The sequence below is a fragment of the Naumovozyma dairenensis genome, chromosome 3 (assembly GCF_000227115.2).
Source record: "Naumovozyma dairenensis CBS 421 chromosome 3, complete genome".
Taxonomy (NCBI): domain Eukaryota; kingdom Fungi; phylum Ascomycota; class Saccharomycetes; order Saccharomycetales; family Saccharomycetaceae; genus Naumovozyma; species Naumovozyma dairenensis.
In genome coordinates, this window is record NC_016481.1 from 602,232 (window position 1) to 621,736 (window position 19,505).

General features: G+C 34.7%; 8 protein-coding genes and 1 non-coding gene across 9 annotated transcripts; 5 read left to right on the top strand and 4 right to left on the bottom strand.

The window, feature by feature from the left end:
- Positions 1-3,411: 3,411 nt before the first annotated feature.
- LST8 (TOR complex subunit LST8) lies at positions 3,412-4,323 on the bottom strand (the record flags this gene model as incomplete). Its single annotated transcript, XM_003669115.1, has 1 exon — positions 3,412-4,323. The coding sequence occupies one exon, from the start codon at positions 4,321-4,323 to the stop codon at positions 3,412-3,414; it is 912 nt and encodes a 303-aa protein (XP_003669163.1).
- Positions 4,324-4,720: 397 nt separating this feature from the next.
- On the top strand, positions 4,721-5,743 carry SIS1 (type II HSP40 co-chaperone SIS1; the record flags this gene model as incomplete). Its single annotated transcript, XM_003669116.1, has 1 exon — positions 4,721-5,743. The coding sequence occupies one exon, from the start codon at positions 4,721-4,723 to the stop codon at positions 5,741-5,743; it is 1,023 nt and encodes a 340-aa protein (XP_003669164.1).
- Positions 5,744-6,417: 674 nt separating this feature from the next.
- NDAI0C02620 (pirin family protein) lies at positions 6,418-7,353 on the top strand (the record flags this gene model as incomplete). The annotated part of the gene is made up of 1 exon (XM_003669117.1): positions 6,418-7,353. One exon carries the CDS (start codon positions 6,418-6,420, stop codon positions 7,351-7,353), a length of 936 nt encoding a protein of 311 aa, XP_003669165.1.
- A 408-nt stretch (positions 7,354-7,761) lies between these two features.
- ALG6 (dolichyl-P-Glc:Man(9)GlcNAc(2)-PP-dolichol alpha-1,3-glucosyltransferase) lies at positions 7,762-9,504 on the top strand (the record flags this gene model as incomplete). The annotated part of the gene is made up of 1 exon (XM_003669118.1): positions 7,762-9,504. The coding sequence occupies one exon, from the start codon at positions 7,762-7,764 to the stop codon at positions 9,502-9,504; it is 1,743 nt and encodes a 580-aa protein (XP_003669166.1).
- A 163-nt stretch (positions 9,505-9,667) lies between these two features.
- Positions 9,668-10,951, bottom strand: PHO80 (Pho80p; the record flags this gene model as incomplete). Its single annotated transcript, XM_003669119.1, has 1 exon — positions 9,668-10,951. One exon carries the CDS (start codon positions 10,949-10,951, stop codon positions 9,668-9,670), a length of 1,284 nt encoding a protein of 427 aa, XP_003669167.1.
- A 496-nt stretch (positions 10,952-11,447) lies between these two features.
- Positions 11,448-11,520, bottom strand: NDAI0Ctrna2T. The gene has a single exon. It is a non-coding gene; the product is annotated as a tRNA-Thr (tRNA).
- Positions 11,521-11,869: 349 nt separating this feature from the next.
- PFA4 (palmitoyltransferase PFA4) lies at positions 11,870-13,039 on the top strand (the record flags this gene model as incomplete). The annotated part of the gene is made up of 1 exon (XM_003669120.1): positions 11,870-13,039. One exon carries the CDS (start codon positions 11,870-11,872, stop codon positions 13,037-13,039), a length of 1,170 nt encoding a protein of 389 aa, XP_003669168.1.
- Positions 13,040-13,294: 255 nt separating this feature from the next.
- On the bottom strand, positions 13,295-18,268 carry SIN3 (transcriptional regulator SIN3; the record flags this gene model as incomplete). Its single annotated transcript, XM_003669121.1, has 1 exon — positions 13,295-18,268. One exon carries the CDS (start codon positions 18,266-18,268, stop codon positions 13,295-13,297), a length of 4,974 nt encoding a protein of 1,657 aa, XP_003669169.1.
- A 782-nt stretch (positions 18,269-19,050) lies between these two features.
- RPB11 (DNA-directed RNA polymerase II core subunit RPB11) lies at positions 19,051-19,419 on the top strand (the record flags this gene model as incomplete). The annotated part of the gene is made up of 1 exon (XM_003669122.1): positions 19,051-19,419. One exon carries the CDS (start codon positions 19,051-19,053, stop codon positions 19,417-19,419), a length of 369 nt encoding a protein of 122 aa, XP_003669170.1.
- Between the last annotated feature and the right edge of the window lie 86 nt (positions 19,420-19,505).

Here is a 19,505-nt window from a genome sequence, read left to right on the forward strand (position 1 = left end):
ATGGCCTCTTATTGCTGGTACTTTATGATGAGAGATAAATAATAGCCAACATCAATATCTCTTCTTTTAATGATGAAACAATCTCATAAATGGAAGAAGAGATATCGTCCTCCCCTTTTTACGCGCCAGAGCGGTTTCCCCCGGGATGTCGCCTATTTTGAACTTAGTATTTCCGTTGCTAATAGAATACGATAACCTTTAAATAATGCAACAACTGATACACCAAACCATGACACGACCGAAAAAATCCATTCTTTGACAAACACCTTCATTGTGTAAGTATTAATGATTGCAGTATATTTTAATTGGTATGTTTCATTGAGATCTAGATATAGAAAATTTCAAACATATATTTCATACATAGTGAGTAAAGAATACTTGATTTACAAATATAATATAATTATAAAAAGATGATTTCTTACGCCGTAGCCATAGACGGACTTTATTTTTAAGATACCACCTTTGAAGAGTACAAAAATATAATATGATGGGACAGATTATCTTCAAAATTTTGGAAGCTACGTCCAAACCTCTTCCGATGGTTTCATTACCAAATAAAACAGTGAGAGACCCACTTAGTGAAATCAGTTCTCCCAAAATGTATAGAACTAGAACAAGAATATATATATAGACCTTTTTCATTCCGAAAAATGTCTCATATAATTCTAATTCTTTTTCTAGAAGTAAAAAAATTATGTTGACCTCCATCTCTTCACAATAATTTCTCAACGCAGCAAAAATATTTACCGAATGTGGACTTTGTTGATATTGTTCATAAGCGGAGAGATTTGTTTTAGGGAATGACTGTACCCCCGAATCCTTTTTACTTCTGCAGCAAAGTTTATTTGTTGAAGATCATAAGACCTTTTTGTGCTAAGTGTAATATTCTTGATCGATTTGTTGATAAATACGGCAGTTTCCTTAGATAATTGTTTTATGCCGACCTCGAGGAATTTTTCTTCCAACGGTTGTGTCGATGAGATGGAACCAATAAGTAGAGTAAAGGGAGAAATTGCACTGTTGATTTCGCAGTAAATATTTTCATTGTCTCGGTGAGGAATAAATATCATTACCTTTTTTTCAATTACATGGACGTCAATGGGGACAAATATTTCCGAATTATGACAGTAAGAAATTTGGTAATTTCTCTTGCTTTTCCTGGATATAAAGTCGTTCAAATTTTGATCTTTTTCTTTTATGAACCAAAGAGATTCATTTTGGTCTTTGAAGAGATGGTCTAAAACTTCTGTCCAGAAAATAGTTTTGTTTTCTTCTGGAGCAAAAAAGCTCATTTCTTCTTAATATAAACGGTTCTTTCTTTTCTTCCAATTCTATGTATATATATATATTTGTCGGAACAAAATTTGGAACAAAATAATCTGGGAGAGAGGCAAAAAGAGTGTGCTTTATATAAACGTTACTTCCTTCGTTTTAGTTTTGTGGTCAAATAGCCGCCCAGCTTCCCTACTAAATGTCAAGCCGTTTTTCCGGGGTAAAGCCGCCTAGATAAGGGTTTTAAGATGTAAGACTAAACACTTTAGATTTATCAATGGCTGTTGTTCTATGTTGACATCCAGGCACAATAGTAACGGAGCAGTCTGGGTACCAATTGGACTTCAGGCAATTGTCTCCTTAGTTTGTAAAATACAAAGGACATAATTCAATTACTAGACGGTATGTTCCAAGTCTAACTATCCCCTGACTAATACCGGCGATGAACCTATTATTAAATGCATATTTCGTACTTCTTTCAGTCATGCTTCAATCATTATTCTATACAACGTTCCTAGGTACCAAGTTCAAATTCCAGCACATATATAATGTCGCTTCAGTTGGTGAGTGTGATGTCATAAACTGTAGCCGCAGTAATTAATCGTCACCATTTAGTGTTCTACTTTTATAAGTACCAATGCTGTAAATTTTATGCCAAGGATTTTTTCAATTGGATTTATCTATTGAAAGTTCCTGATTTTTGATGGTTCAACAATCAATCGTATCATCTTCAATTGACGCTCATGCGTTAGGTAGTACTTGTGTTGTATCAAGTGCCAGACTTAATATATGAGTACGTACATAGGTACTTTTTCCACAACCCATCGAGAATACGTTACTGCGACTAATGCAGCACCATTCACACACTCCACCAAGATAGTAATATCTTTTGTCAACCAACAGCAATTAAGGGAAAGCCAGCCATTTTACGTAGCTATTATCTACAAGCATTATGGAAATGATTTTAACAGTATTGTAAAAACCAAACTATTTTATATATATTTTCAATTGCTCACTTGAGTAAGCGGGGCTTTGTAAGAAACTAAAAAAGTCGCAACAATATCATTGAGGCAAGAAGGCATTTACATGAGGTAATAGACTATACGTACATACATCCTAGGAAGCACTTTACATTTACTTTGAAACAATTAAATTTACACGTGTGCTATCTTGAAGATAGAAAGGAAAAAGGAGAAGTAGAGAGGAAAAAAAAAAAACAAGATCAGAATTGGCGTCCAAGCTCTACTAAAAACTGGACTTTATAAGACTTTCCTCATCACTTCTGAGATCTGTTGTCCCTATCTGGTTACTCATCATATTGTCTAATTTTTTTTCTCTTCTTCTTCTTCTTCTTCTTTTCTCTTTCAGTCGACGAGAAATGCTAAGCTAAAATTTATTTTTTTGCTAGATTTATTTTCTGCAATGGAAACCTACTGGATTCCAGAGTTGAAAATTTTGTTTGTCTGGTTTCTCTTTCCTCAAGCCAATATTGGTTACCTAATTCAATGTATTCATTTTTATGTACATAAGGAATTGAAATTATTCTTTTTTTTAAAAGAGCAGTACAGAAGTTGAGAAAATAAAATTCACTTTGTGAAGTAATTTAAAAACGAAAAATCTAATCTCTTTAAATACGTTAATCTTGTGTATTTTCATTTGTGAAAATTCCTCATAGAGAGGTGTCCGGGTGTAAATCGCCTAAATTCGAAAACAACCAAAGTAGGGCATCAACACCTATGCGAGATGCATGTCTTTATTGTTAACCAGCTCTCTTTCATTTGCCGAAGATTAGTAAATGTAATAAATGCATGCTCTCCTGTAAATATGTACTTATATTTTTATTTTTATCATTCTATAAAGTGTACAATATATTGGACAAAGAAAAAATTAATGTCGCAGCTTTACCCACTATAATTCTCAGATAGGAAAATGGGATTTTGACTTTACATGCACGTATTAGTAAGTTACGTATTAATGCCTTTTGTTTTTGATAGACCAAGTTTAAGTATAATCCTGTAGCTTAACCTATTTAATACTTTTCTATCAAACTTTTCAACACATGAAGGGTTTTTTCAACTAAGAATATATTATAACAAAAAAACATATGGAAAATTCCCAGGGACTCAATACTCATTTTATTTAGACATCATCGAGTGCAACACATATGGCGCCTTTGTGATGCCCACCATATTGTCTCACAATTTCTCTTGTAGAAAGATCCCATAATCTAACATAATGATCTGAGGATGCAGTCACCAAATATGCACTATCTGCACTGAATGCGCAATCCCACACCCATCGTTGATGACCTTCTAATGCACATTCTCTTTGGAATCCATTTTCCACAGACCATATTCTTGCACTTTGATCGGCTGAACATGTAGCTAAATGTTTCACATCAGATGATAATAATACTCTTGTCACATATGTTTCATGAGCGCTAAATGTTTTCACTGGTTTCAAATTAGATGCATCTGTATGATTAGGCATTTCCCAAATATAACAATTACCTCTATCGTTTGCGGCAGCAAGCATAGAGCCATCACTTGCAATAGATAATGATTCCAAAGAAACGTCCTCCTCAGGGGTGATTTGATGAGTACATTGATTTTCACCTAGATCCCAAATTCTAATATTCCCATCTCTATCACAAGAGATTAGTTCACCTTGATTTGGATGTATCACGACTTCATTTACAGGAGCATTATGTTTATAGTTTCTAGGTACAGAGGGAGATCTAACATCCCAAACTTTAATGGTACCATCTTCACTTGATGTTACCATCCATCTATTATCTTGTTGAAACGAAACAGACGTAACGTTCCCCTTATGACCTTCGAATGAACCTACTGGGTTTGGATTTGTAGTATTTATATCATACAATTTTACGTTTAAATGACCAGCTGCAGCTAATAATTTTTTATCGTTGGTGATTTGTAATCTATTCACTTGTGAATCTGAATGCTGAATAGTTCGCGAACATACTCCCGTTAGTGCTTCCCAAAATCTTATCGTATGGTCATATCCCGCTGAGACTAATAGTACTGACATAATAATAACCTCAATGCTTGTATTTTCTACTTGAATTTATATAAATGATGCAATAAAGTCCAATTGTTTATTCTTTACATATACAAAGGGTAAAAACCATGTCCTGTGTAAGAAACCAATGTTAAATCTTCTTGAAACTTCTAGAACCTTCTAAAGAAATTGGAAAACAGCGATCTTGAAAAAAAATATTAATATTGAAAAACTTGGAAAAAACAACAAAAACTGGATTGACAGAAAGAAGAACAGAAACATTAAATACATTCATCTTCCTTGATATATAACAATAAATTTTTCAATTGCATAATATATATACGATTACATACATTTATTTGTTCAAAATCAAAAGGTATTTAAGAATCCCACACTCACTGATAGAAGACTAAGAATCACAATATAAATGGTCAAAGAAACAAAATTATATGATCTATTGGGTGTCAGCCCCTCAGCCAACGATCAAGAGATAAAGAAAGGTTACAGAAAAGCTGCATTACAGTATCATCCAGATAAACCTACTGGTAACACAGAGAAATTCAAGCAAATTTCAGAAGCTTATGAAATTTTAAGTGATTCCAATAAGAGAGAAGTTTATGATCAATATGGTCTTGAAGCTGCTAGATCTGGTGGTCCATCATTTGGTGGTGCTGGTGGTGCAGGTGGGTTCCCTGGTGGAGCTCATTCATTCAGTAATGATGATGCTTTTAATATCTTTTCACAATTCTTTAGCGGTGGTGATCCATTTGGTGGACACAGTGCTGGTGGATTTGGTGGTATGCCTGGTGGAATGGGCGGTATGGGCGGAATGCCAGGTGGTATGGGAGGTATGCCAAGTATGGGAGGTATGGGAGGTATGCCAGGTGGATTTAGATCTGCTACAGGAGCTTCACAACGTCCTGAAGAAGAAGTTGTTACAGTTAATTTGCCCGTCAGTCTAGAGGACTTATTCACAGGTAAGAAGAAATCATTTAAAATTGGTAGAAAGGGACCAGGTGGGAGTCAAGAAAAAAAGCAAATTGATATACAATTAAAACGTGGTTGGAAAGCTGGTACTAAGATCACATATAAGAATGAAGGTGATTTCAACCCACGCACAGGAGGTAGAAAGACATTACAATTTGTTCTACAAGAAAAGGCACACCCACTATTTAAGAGAGATGGGGAAAATTTATTGTATACAGTACCATTAAGCTTCCAAGAGTCTTTATTAGGGTTTTCCAAGACAGTTCAAACCATTGATGGTAGATCATTATCATTATCTAGGACTCAACCGATCCAACCAACAGAAACTACAACATATCCAGGGCAAGGTATGCCGAACCCTAAAAACCCTAACCAAAGAGGAGACTTAATCATAACATACAAGATTGATTACCCAATTTCATTATCAGACGCTCAAAGGCAAGCCATCCAGCAAAACTTCTGATTTTGAGAAGCATGTCCATGGACTATATATGTATAATATATAATATGTAATAACTAATGACAACTACCGTGTGTATACTTATAGAATTCAACCACTACGAAATATTGTATTGTATTGTATTGTATTGTATTTTACCCTGAGTTTATAAATCGCGGCGCTACCACTGCAGGTTGTAACTTTTCCATTCCCACGGAAAGGCGCCCCGCCCACCGGCCCGTCCGTCCACCGCACCGCAACAAAACTCTTTCCTTATCGGGGAATTACAAATTTTTTAGTAAAAACACAATAAACAGAGTTAACAATAATAATAGACGCTCCAGATATCGGAGCTTTCGTTCGTTCGAGGTGCTTAGCAAATACATGACAAATACATTTAATTATGAATACTTTACGTACTTACTACCACTACAGTTAGTAATGGCTGACATTATCATTCTATCTATGGTGGGGTTAGCTGTAAAGGGAACAACAATATACTTCATAGCACACATATATAAAGAGATGAAATGAATCAACAATTCTTGAATCATTTGAAAAAATAATCTTCTTCTGGTCTCATCTCTAATCTATATACTACTCAAACTTAAATACATCATCAAGCAGTAAGCTAATCATCAAAACTGTCCACCATATTCAATATACTCAAATCAAAAATTACTCAAACAACAGCAACAATGTCGAAAGTTCCTCAAATTCGTTCAGTAGCCAAGAACTTCATTGCCATTGAACAAGAAGAAGGTGTCGGAGCCCACGTGAGAAGATCCATTGGATCCATGAAACAAAGAAATTTCTCACCTTTCCTACTAATGGATCACTTCACAGTCTCACATCCAGCTGGGTTCCCAGATCATCCTCACCACGGCCAGGAAACTATCACATACGTTCTCAATGGTATGATTGCACATGAAGATTTCACTGGTTCAAAAGGTGTCCTAAGACCTGGTGATTTACAATTCATGACTGCTGGTAAAGCTATTATGCATTCTGAAATCCCAGTAAAAATGGAAAATGGTACCCCAGGAATTGGTATTCAATTATGGGTTGCGTTACCTATAGATTTGAAAAATTCTGAACCAAGGTATAGAAATTTAAGAGGTGATAAAATTCCAATTATTAAACCAAATGAAAATCTAACTGTGAGAGTTATTAGTGGGAAATCTTATGGAACTGAATCTGTTAAGGATTTAGCTTATACCCCAATCGACTACTATATATTTAATATGAATAAGAAGGGAGTGGAATTCTTCCAAGAAACACCTAGGAATTTCAATTTCTTCCTTTATATTACTAAGGGTGCCGTAGAGATAAATGGTGTAGTGTATCCAAAATATTCTACTGTTTTCTTTGATACTGATGGGGACTCTATTAAGGGTAAATCTGCAGCTGATGAGGAAACTGAATTCGCCATTATTGGTGGATTAATCCTAGATCAACCAATTCTACAACATGGTCCATTCGTAGAAACTGATAGAGAAAGTTTATTACAAGTATTTAAGAACTACCAATATTGTATTAATGGGTTTGAAAGGGCTCGTGGTTGGAGATCTTCAATTGCTGACGGTATATTAGAAAAGGATGTTCCAGCTTTTGAAAAATCATCAAAAGACTAATTCAACAGCCCACATTATATAGAAAAAGTTGAAACATTTCCTTAACATCTGCTATGTTTGCATTATAACAAGTTTTATATTCATATGATATTACACATATCTATATATGTATTTATTGGACTGCTCACTAAAATACATAAGATGACATCTTATTCTACTATTCTTTATGTTCATATATAATTTTCTGTATATAATTTACATACCAAAAAAACAGTATGTGTCGCGTCAGTAAGATATTTTCTCGACATGAAAACATGTAAAAGCTGTATAGGGAACACGACAACCTTTATAGTCAAGCACAAGCTGAATTCTTCAACTTTGAGAAGCAAACTACATAACAAGTAACCTGAAACAATCAGACGGCAGTGAAAAAACCAATTCTTTCTTAGACTTTGGTAAAAAAAAACAATGGTACCAAAGAAAAAGACTTTAATGAAAAATGGGTCAACCTCCACAGTTACCTCTTCTTCAAGCCAGAAAAGTAAGGTAGAAGACACAAAGAAATCGAAAAAGATGAATAACAATCAACCTCTGGAAACAGAAACTTCCAAAGAATCATTTTATGCATCACCATTATATGATTTCCTATATCCATTCAGGCCAGCAGGAAGTCAATGGATGACAGAATACATTATAGTCCTATTTGCCATCATAATTAGATGTGCTGTTGGGTTAGGACCATATTCTGGTTTCAATACACCCCCAATGTTTGGAGATTTTGAAGCTCAAAGACATTGGATGGAAATAACTCAATATCTTCCAATAAGTCAGTGGTATTGGTTCGATTTGCAATATTGGGGGTTAGATTATCCACCATTAACAGCTTTCCATTCCTATTTATGTGGTAAAATTGGTTCATTTTTCCAACCAAATTGGTTTACTTTGGGCGATTCAAGAGGTTATGAAGGGCAAGACTTGAAAACGTTCATGCGATTGACCGTACTGGCGAGTGAATCTCTCTGTTATATCCCGGCAGTAGTTTATTTCACTAAATGGTTGGGTAAACGTAGAAACCAATCTCCAATTGGACAATTTATTGCCGTGGCAGCAATTTTATTCCAACCCTCCCTGATATTAATTGATCATGGTCATTTCCAATTTAACTCAGTGATGTTAGGTTTGACCGTTTACACTTTGAATAACTTGCTGGATGAATTCTATGCATTCGCCGCAGTATGCTTTGTTTTGTCAATATGTTTCAAACAAATGGCTTTGTATTATTCTCCAATCTTTTTCGCTTATCTGTTAAGTAAATCGTTGTTCCACCCAAGATTATTCAACATTCCAAGATTTGCAGCAATTTCTTTTGCAACCATATGTACATTTGCATCCATGTTTGGCCCGATTTATTTCTTTGGAGGTGAAAATGGTGGTATAACCAATTTATTACAATCTATTAAAAGAATCTTCCCCTTCGCAAGAGGTATATTTGAAGATAAAGTGGCAAATTTTTGGTGCGTCACTAATGTCATTTTCAAATATAAAGCTAATTTTACTCAAGAACAATTACAACTGTATTCATTAATCTTAACAATTATTGCATTTCTACCTGCCATGCTTGTTATACTATTATATCCAAGAAAATATTTATTGTTGTACGCATTAAGTGCCTGTTCCATGTCCTTTTATTTATTCAGTTTTCAAGTTCATGAAAAGACAATTTTAATGCCATTATTACCCATAACATTACTATATACATCCACAGATAGAAACGTCTTATCAAGGGTTAGTTGGATGAATAATATTGGGTTGTTTACACTTTGGCCACTTTTAAAAAAAGATGGACTGTCTTTACAATATTGGGTTTGCTTAATCTTGAGTAATTGGTTAATTGGGAATTTCAGTTTCATTACCCCAAGATTCTTGCCAAAGGTTTTGACTCCCGGTCCATCTATAATCCAATTAGGCGAAAATTATCGTCGTCCAACACTATTACCATCAAATTGGATTTGGAAAGTTATTATAGTATTATCATATGTTATGATGGGAGTAATTCACTTTGTCGATTATTTCATTGAACCACCAAGTGCGTACCCTGATTTGTGGGTCATTTTGAATTGTACTCTTGGATTCGGCTGCTTTGTATTATTCTGGTTATGGAATTATTATAAATTATTTTCAATGACAAAGAAAAACATACATCAATTGTAATCAAAATGGAAACGTACACTATTGTTTTTTTTATAAATGCGATATTTCCTCAAAAATGTAATGAATAAGTAAATAAATAATAGAAGAGAATATATATATATATTTTTATGAAACATAAAAACGATTGTTCTTTATAGAAGAGAATATATATACGTAAATATTACTACGATTCACTTCCACTTAAACGCCGCTTCTTTGAAGTTAACGCAGATAAAGTCCTACTTTCTTGTGTAAGCATAAGGGGGGTGTATGCTACTGTTGGGGACAAAGCTTTATGCTGAGATTTCATTCTATGTTCGGAATTATTGCCAGATATCGTAGTAGTATTATTTTGTACATTGTCAACGGCGCTGCTCTCTTTTTGAATATTACTACCAAGATTCGGCTGATCACCATAGGACGAATTTGACATGGAGTCGTTTGAAATTGTCGAGCTTAAGGCAAAGGTAACAGCGTTGCTTCGTTCTCCTATAGAATCATTATTGTTATCGTAGTTACTTTCTCCAACACTAGTCAATTGCGGTGGTGGATTTGGTTTTGGCAGAGGTGTCGCTGCGGCAGATTCGATAGATGATGCAGATGATATCCTGCGTGGTCTCATAAGGAAATAATCGACAGTGACAGCATCAGGAGAAGGTGATATTGGTCTTTGCACACCTATAATGTCAATTATTCGTCGATAGTACATATGTAGGACATTATAACCTGAATGTGGTAATTGTCTGTATGAAAAGGAAGTACCAGATTCTTTTATTTGTCCATCGTTTAATGCAAATGTATCGAAATGATATTCCATGGAACACAAGTCAGTGTTTTTATCTCGAGGTAATACTCTATATTTAATTAATTTTAAAAAATATGCTTCCAACATTAATAATTCGTTTGGTTGCACACCACCGTATTTTGCGTAATGAGTAATGGAAAGACATGAATCACATAAACTTTTACTTGCCACGATGACAGCAGTTAATATAAATCTATGAGCGGTTAACGAATTGAATGAGAACGATGGGAAGACTGCACTTAATAGGTCGATATAATAAACTGCCGTTAAAAGGACTGAAGGTTGTAAGATACAAAATTTAGTCAACCGGAGTAAATAATTCCCGATTGATATTCCTGGGATGACCCTTGAATGGAATCTTGTAGCATAATTAGACGGCAGATTATTATCATTCGCTTTTGTATCATTGATTTTAATTAGTGTGACTAACATTCTTGAAATCAAAACCACCAAATCTCTTCTTGGGCATTCCATAAATTTTATAGGCAATGTGATCTTTACATGTTTGGGATTTTCTGCGTCTGTTATCACATTGGGCGTGGAATGAGATTGTGTACTAGGAGTATCAGAAGAAGTATTTGATGTTTTGTTTACATTTATATTAGAGTCTTGACAAATATTATTGTCAGGTTTGCTTTCATCTCTATAAGATGATCCTTGCATTTCATGAATATTTCTTAAACTTGATGTTCTATTGGAATCAATGGTATATCTGGTGATTATATTTGTATATGTCTTAAATCATCACCACGTTTGCTTCCCCGTTGTACTTTTTCAATATAATTAAATAAAACTATTAGGCGACAGAATTCAATAAGAATGGGACTGGTCGATGGAATAAGTCCTAGACAAGAGATTGAGAATATCACTATTAGATGGTTCACTGACCCGAAGAGTTCACAATTTTTGTTTGTTTGTAACCAACCTTCGGTGGATTCACTAAGCTTAAGAAAGTTCTGTGTACTAAAATTTCAAAATGGAAAACAAAAAAGCAAAAGTTACAAAAACTGACTACAAAACTGAGTATATTATGTATATTGGTGAAGAGTTAAGTAATCAATAGTAGAGAATACTTTTAGATTAAGTTCTTTGGTATTATGGACGAATTCAAAGATACTAATAATAATAATTTTAACGAGAAGCTAAAATTAAAAAAATTAGCTTCCAATCGGATTTGAACCGATGATCTCCACATTACTAGTGTGGCGCCTTACCAACTTGGCCATAGAAGCTGATTTTCGTGTTTTTCAGAGGATATATTTTAGATCTTTATGTCCAATCATAAAGTTTCTGTTAATTACATTAAATTTACTTCAAAACCAAATAAAACTTAAAAACTATCACCTGTTACCTTGCTTCTAGTAGATTAATAGTGAACATATGTTCCTCTAAGCTGCTATCCTCTCTCTGATCTTTAGAATTTAATTATATTTTTTAAGAGCAAAGTCGCTAACAAAAAAAATTCAAATAGGCTTAAAGAGAAGGTAAGATAAGTTTTGTCCTAATTTCCTCGATACAATATCTAGATGAGGCAAAAAAACAGTTCGAAGAATAAGTGATTGGTATATCCATAATACATAGATGGCTATAAAATTGAAATATCCATGGTTAGGGGTTGCCATTCCCTCTTTTATTATTTCGTTTATTGGTTATAATTCACATTATTTCATACTTTCGAATTTTTTATCCATAAAGAAACAAATATGGTTCCAATTTAGTCTTTCTATGATTTGGGTATCATACCTATTAGCAATCTTCACGAATCCAGGTAAACCTCCCAAGAACTGTAAACCAATTGATTTTAATGATCAAAGGAAATGGAACACGCATTGTAAAAAATGTAATAATTATAAGCCTGAAAGGTCACATCATTGTAAGACGTGCAACCAATGTGTTCTCATGATGGATCATCATTGTCCCTGGACTATGAATTGTGTCGGGTATAAGAACTTCCCACATTTTATTAGATTTTTAATGTGGATAATTATTACTACTGGGTTTTTATTAGTACACTTATTGAAAAGAACAATGACCATGTGGAATTTAAGACATTTACCGAGTTATATATTTGATAGAAATGAAATCATCTTTTTGACAATTTTAATTCCAATGGACGCATTCATCTTGTTGACTATTTCTTTATTGTTCATTAGGTGTTTTAATAATCAAATAGTTAGAGGGATGACACAGATTGAATTTTGGGAATTGGAAAGATTAGAAAATTTATTCTACAATAAAAAGTTATTACCAATGATAATAGCCACTCTTTGGGAAGTTTATCCAAATGAACGTACAAAGGTAGCAGATAATTATGCTGATGATCTATTATCAAGAAGGAAAAAAGTAAGGTTTGAAAATATAGTTAACTTCCCATATGATATCGATATATGGACAAATATGAATACAGTAATGGGTAGCGCTTTCAATTGGATATGGATATTTGGTGTACCTGATAGAAACGGGCTCAAATTCGAAAAGAATGAAATTTCTCTGTATGAACCAGGATCTTCAGTCGAGGATCTTCTGTTATCTCTACCTTGGCCGCCTGACAAAGGAAGGAATTTTATTTCTAATAAAGATACCTCCGTAGAATCACTAGTATATGACGGTGAACAGGTAGTTAGAAACAGAGCCTCCAATGATACGAACATCTCGACGATAAATAAGGATATTTCAAGAGAAGAATGGAATAATGATTGGGGTGAAAGTTTAGTTGATTTCGGAGTAGATATAGAAGCAGAAGTTGAATAAATATATAGACCTATATACATGAATAATATGGATCCCATAGACCAATACCTTTCGATGCATTGTTTTCGGCGTTAAAAGTAGCATGTTTATAAGCGTTTTAAAAAGAACAACTGAGACATTACTTTGTAAACAGATACTATATCACACATTATATAAATAAAAAAGATTAGAGGGTCATCTCCTCTTATATAGAACTAATATAACAAAAAACATCCTGATATGATCCGCAACATGGTATTTATGGTTTGATTTATTTTAATTCTGCAGTTCGGTTATGGCGCTGGTTTCTATCGGAGTAGGTTTACCTTCAGTTTCTTGGTCGTCCTTTCCTTTGTGGTCTGAATTATCAGTTAAAGCACCACTATCAGTCGGTATAGGGGCAGTTGCGACAGCTTCTATAGCAGCCGTAACCGGTGTAACCACAATTGGGTTACTGGCAGGTTTTATAACTGGTTCGGCAATAACTCCTGTTGTCGACTCCGTGGTAATTGGCTTTGGAATTGGAATAAATTCACCAGTCTCTTGAAATTTTTTCCATCCTTCCTCTATTCCAGCAACTTGGTCAGGTTTAAATTGATTATTCCAACCTCTCTTGCTCGACAAGAATTTATTAAAGGCTTCGGACTTTTCCTTAATTGAGGATTCAATTTTCTTGGCATCCGTTGGGAATTTATTCAAAGATTTCCTGGAAAAGACATCAAAGGAGCCAGGTTCAACATCTAAATTATACGTTTCCTGATCAATTTTAATTTTCAATTTTGAAGTCGATATACCTTCAGGTGATATTTTTTCAATAAACTCATTCTTCTCAGTTTCATTGTCCAAATCTTGTGCGTTCTCTAGTTCAAGATTCAGGTTTTTTTCTAGGAATGGAACTTTCAATCCTTCTTGTGGTACACCTTCCGTTGGATGAGGTAATGCATATGAAGTGACATAATATTCCCAAGTTTCCTTTGTTGTTGGTGATGGTTTCAAAGTTAAATCTTCAACAGCAATATATTGAATACAAACATGGTTTGTATTTTCATTGAACTCAATACGGAACATATTTTCAGTGTTAGTCATATGTGTACGTGTTTGAAGACGGTAAATTATTTGGTCTCTTGTTGTTGTACTTGAACGTAGACGATCCTTTTCGAATAAAGCCATTATTTCAGATGCCTTACTATCTGTCAATATAGAATTCGCATGTTTGACTAAGGCTTGGATTACTTTATCAGCTGTATATAACTTGAATGCTTTGTTATTGTATGCTTGACGTAAACTTTCTTCAAACCATTGATGTTCGATGTCGTTCTTGATTAACCTTTTGGTTAAATTTAGTAATTCCTTATAACTATCTGAGGTTTTGAAATCCAAGCCCATCATGGTTAGTTGAGTAGATATTAACCCGAGGTCTTTGGCAAATGGAGTAACTTTTCTACTATTAATTTCCCTTGTCACTTTATCATTGATTTGTTTCAATTCAAGTAATCTTTCATAAATTGTTGTCCAATGACGGAAAAAGACATAAATGTTTGTATTTGCAAACAGGTTAAAAATATGACGGTTTTCAATCAAGCCATGTTCAGAAGTCTTGTCAATGACGCTACCTAATAACCAAGGTTTCTTCATTTCTTCATCAATCATGTGGTCCTCTTCTTCTTGTTCTTGTTGTTGGCGTTTTAATTCTTCGTCAAATTCTTCATCCCTTTCATCGTATTCATTGCTATTATTTTCTAATTCGTTGATCACTTTTTCTTTTATCTTCTGGTATTTATATTTACGTAAAACATCAGCCAATGGGATATCTAATTCCAAACTACGTTTTTTTGCAGACGGTGTAGAGTTTGAAGTTGAAGAGGAGCTGGATGAACCTTTTTCAAATTTTTCGTCGTTCTTTCCTGACAACTTCTTATCGATTTCACTTGATGGTATAGAGAAAAATAAACCAATGAAGACACGAAGAAAATCTTTTAATCGTTCCTTTTCTGAATTTGAATAAGTAGAAGTGTGATCGATGAAAACGTTTGCCAAATCTAGGATATCTACTAGTATATCATGATCATTAAATGTGAAATCCAGTTGACTCTTTGGTTTAGGAGTTAGCCAGTGAATTCGTTTATTATTTTGATCTACTTGAATACTACTAATTTCTGAGATTAATTGTTTCGTAGTTAATAGTTTCTTATCGGCTTGTTTGAAGGTCAACCCTAAATGATCTAGAGATTTATAATAGACTTTTTGTTCCAATTCCCTCCATACTTTATTCCATTCTCTTTGGGCACGTCTCCATTCTTCGTCCTTTTCCTTCAATCTTCTCAAAATGATAGGAACAGCAAAGGCAGGATGTTCATGTAAGGCGTCGATAATTTCAAATCCACGTTCCTTATCATAGACTTTCCTAATAACTTTCTTATAAATAGTGGAACTAGTATGACCTAATCCGACGGGTAATTTGAAATTTTTCTTTTCTTCAGCAGTCATATTATTAATCTTATTAGCAATAGTTTCTAAAGTTTGAATAGTTCTCAAATTGGATTCAATATGGAAATCGTACTCATGTCTTTCCTCTTCAATCTTGAATAATGTTTCTTCATATTGATTCTTCCTATGAGCAATGAATCCTGAATCTTCAGATGCCCAAACTGGATGTCCAACCCATTCATCATTCAAGACTTCCCAACACATTGCATCTCTACCTGAGCATGGCATGAAAGTATCAGTCTTTGGTAATTTCTTATAACTTGGTCCGTAAGCTTCACAAAGGTCCAGATCTAATTTATGTTTTTCATGAATAATATTTTCAATTGTGGAAGGGATTTCAGAGTAACCGACAAATGTTTTGAACCAATCGAATAATTCTTTATTGGAACCAATGTAATAATCAACTCTCGTGACTAACTCGTTTGTTGATAATAAATCTTGTGAATATAGGTTTAAAACTTTCAAAAATTCCATATAGATTGGTTTACTGGAGATAAATTTCTTAACTTTTTCGAAAAATGATGTTTCTTCGACTAAAGTGATATTGTTTTCTATAGGTTCAGTTGGTTCAGGAATTATCGGAACAATACTAGGATCTAAATCAATTTCTGGTCTAGTTGGGGCTTCTGATATGAGCTGCTGTTGCTGTTGTTGTGCTTGTTGTTGAGCTTGTTGCTGTTGAGATTGTTGTTGATCGAGAGGGAATTGATCTGGGAGGCGGTTGGTTAATGGAGGTTGAGGTTGCTGCTGTTGATATTGGAAATCAGCGGTTTGATTGTTTGGCATAGGTATTACACCACCGGAAGAGGGAGGAAATCCATCAACTGATCTTAAGTTTGAAATTGGGATGGCTTCAGTATCGGGAGTCATCATTGATGGTAACGCTGTCTGCATTGAAATCCCGTGGCGGAAATTATTGACCACGGTACCAGCTGCAGGGGTAGTAGTAGCGTTAGCGTTAGTAGCAGTTGGTGGAGAAAAACTACCAATTGGTGGTAAATTTTGTTGCGGGATTTGATAGAATCCAGAAGGTACTGGTCCATTATTGGAGAAAGGATATAGCTGAGAAGGTTGTTGCTGCTGGGAGATGGATGGAATTCTTGGTTGTAACTGCTGTAATTGTGGGTGTGCATGTGGTTGCTGCACTGGTTGGTTATTAGCAGGAGTTTCTGGTAAGAATTTCTTGAAATCTTCCAGTAAGTCAGGGGCATCATTAAATAACACGGTTACTTGTTCGTAAACTTCACTAATTGGTTTTTCTTCCCTCTGGTATGTTTGTAAGATTTCTAAGAAATGTTTGTAAATGAATGGTTGATCTGCATATCTTGTTTTAATTTTATTAACGTAGTTTATGGCTTGGCTGAATTCCACTTCTGGGTTTTGATTTTGAGCTTGCATTTGTGCCTGTGCTTGGGCTTGTGCCTGAGCGTGGGCTTGTACCTGAGCCTGAACCTCTGCTTGAGCTTGAGCATCTGCATCTGCTGGAGTTTGAGCTTGGGTTTGCTCTTGTAAGTGTGTTTGCGCATGTACTTGTTGAGGTTGGTTAGCAGCATTATTGATTACGTTAGTAGTGTCATTATTTCCTTGAGGTTGAGGTTGTTGAAGTAGAGGTTGAACGGTTGGTAAAGTAGGGGAAACGTTAGTGTTATCCACATTGGGTAAATTGGTATAAGTTGAAGTACCCATTGGAGTGGTAACTCTTACAGGATCGTCAGGATTATCAGAACAATGTATCGTATAACCTTGTGGTAAGAAAGTGTTGAACCCTTGAATTAGGACGGGATAGCCTTTAAATAAAGTTGATACTCTTTCAATGACTCCTGGAGTATCAATTGTTTGAGACTTGAAATCTTTCATTATATCCAAAAATTGGTTATAAATTACAGGCTGAGAATTGAATTGAACTTTGACTTGTTCAAGATAAGACAATGCATCTTTGACATTTAAAGGTCTATATTCTGGGTCTTCCTCTGATTGTTGTTGTTGCGGCTGCTGTTGTAGTTGTGGCTGTTGTGATTGGATTAATTGATGTGGCAAAGACTGTTGTTGTTGTTGTTGTTGAATATTTGGAGGTTGAATGACTGGGGGTTGAGGCTGAATATATTGAAATTGAGGAACTGTAGGAGCCACAGGAGGTGGCACCTCATTATTGTTACTAGAAGGCAATGGGTTATCGAAACTAGCAACGGAGAATCCCGCACTAGCTGAGTTATTTCTTTGAGGATGAGATTGAGAAACATTATTGTTCCGGTTACTCTCGACAATATTGTTGTTAGTTGTTGCTGTTGCTGTAGTAGTTGAAGTATTAGCAGCGCGAGCAGCGCGGGCAGGTGAGACAGAAGGATTGTTCATAGGTGATTGATGTGTCTGAACAGAGTGAAGCACTGGCATGTTATTCTTATTGATATTGTTAGAATTCGCCGGAAAGATAGAAGGTGTTGTTGCTGTAATGGAAGCTGGCGTGGCGCCATTATTGTTATTGTTGCTATTCTTATTATGCTTATTATCACTATTATTGTCACTTATGTTGTTGCTTGAGTTATTAGTATTGCTAACAACATGAGCGAAGCTTTGAGAATTTATGCTTGGCAATGTAATTTGTTCGTTACGATTGGAAGCGCTGTCTTGTATTTCCTTGTCAGACGAGGCAGACCCTGGTAATCCTCTTTTTTCTGTTGAATTATTACTACGATTATTATTTCTATCAACATTAGCACTACCAGTGTTATCTTGGGTGGAAGGGTTATTCCAAATACCAGACATTATGTTCAGCTTATTTTCTTTGCTTTGCTCTTTCTCCTAGTTTGTCAAAACTTATTGATCGATTACTTGATTCGTTTTAAGCGCTAAGAAAAAAGCACGCTCTAAATGGGTAATGAATAAGACCGAAGACAGTTCAATGGCAATATATATATGTCTAGCGAAGCCGTTGCTTTTCAATTTAATCTGGTGTATTTTTTCGATGAATTCGTATTGTCAGAGTGACACATGAGATAAAGTGAAGTGAAGTGAATGAACTAAGAAGACACTTTATTTTACTGTAAATTAAATTTAATTTCAATTTTTGTTTATACGTACAAATGGGATGAAAAGAAATATACCGTCAAGACAACCTTACAACTCGGTGGGAATACCTTACGGACCCTCCTTCGCGGTGTAGCGGTGACAATTAAGCGGGTTACCCGTCTACCTTAAGATTTTATTTTCAACTGGAGGGGGGAGGGAGAAGGTACCCTTTACTGTGTTACCCGGACAAGCAACTTTTACTTTTAATAGTATCCACATTATATTTCACGGATACTTTCAGAATGACTGGAAGCCCAGATAGAAACTTTTTTCTAGTTTTCCAAGGTTTTTTTATCCACGTGCCGAGTTTCTTTATTTTGCAGTTGAAAGCTAAATGAAATAGCTGACTTTTCCACTATAATATGAAAATCACTTAAAAAAGTATAATACATACAAGTTCCAATGCAACAAAAAGAACCATATAGTCACTGAAGGCCACTAACAAAGCCTGAAAACCGCACATATAATATTACCACACAATGAATGCTCCAGATAGATTTGAATTATTTCTTCTAGGAGAAGGGGAATCAAAATTAACAATAGATCCAGATACCAAAGCACCAAACGCAGTAGTAATAACTTTCCAAAAGGAGGATCATACTTTAGGTAACTTAATCAGATCAGAATTATTAAATGATGGGAAAGTCTTATTTGCAGCTTATAAAGTGGAACATCCATTTTTCGCAAATTTTAAATTAAGAATTCAAACTGTGGAAGGATATGATCCAAAATTAGCTTTGAAAAACGCTTGTAATAATATTATTAACAAATTGGGCATATTGAAAACAAATTTCGAAACTGAATGGAATTTACAAACTTTGGCGTCTGATGAAAATTTCGGTATATAGAATAATGGCAAAAAACAAATTGGGTACCAAACTTATATAGTGTTGTTAAAATTAATAAACTGTAATTTTTATTCGCATATATTTGT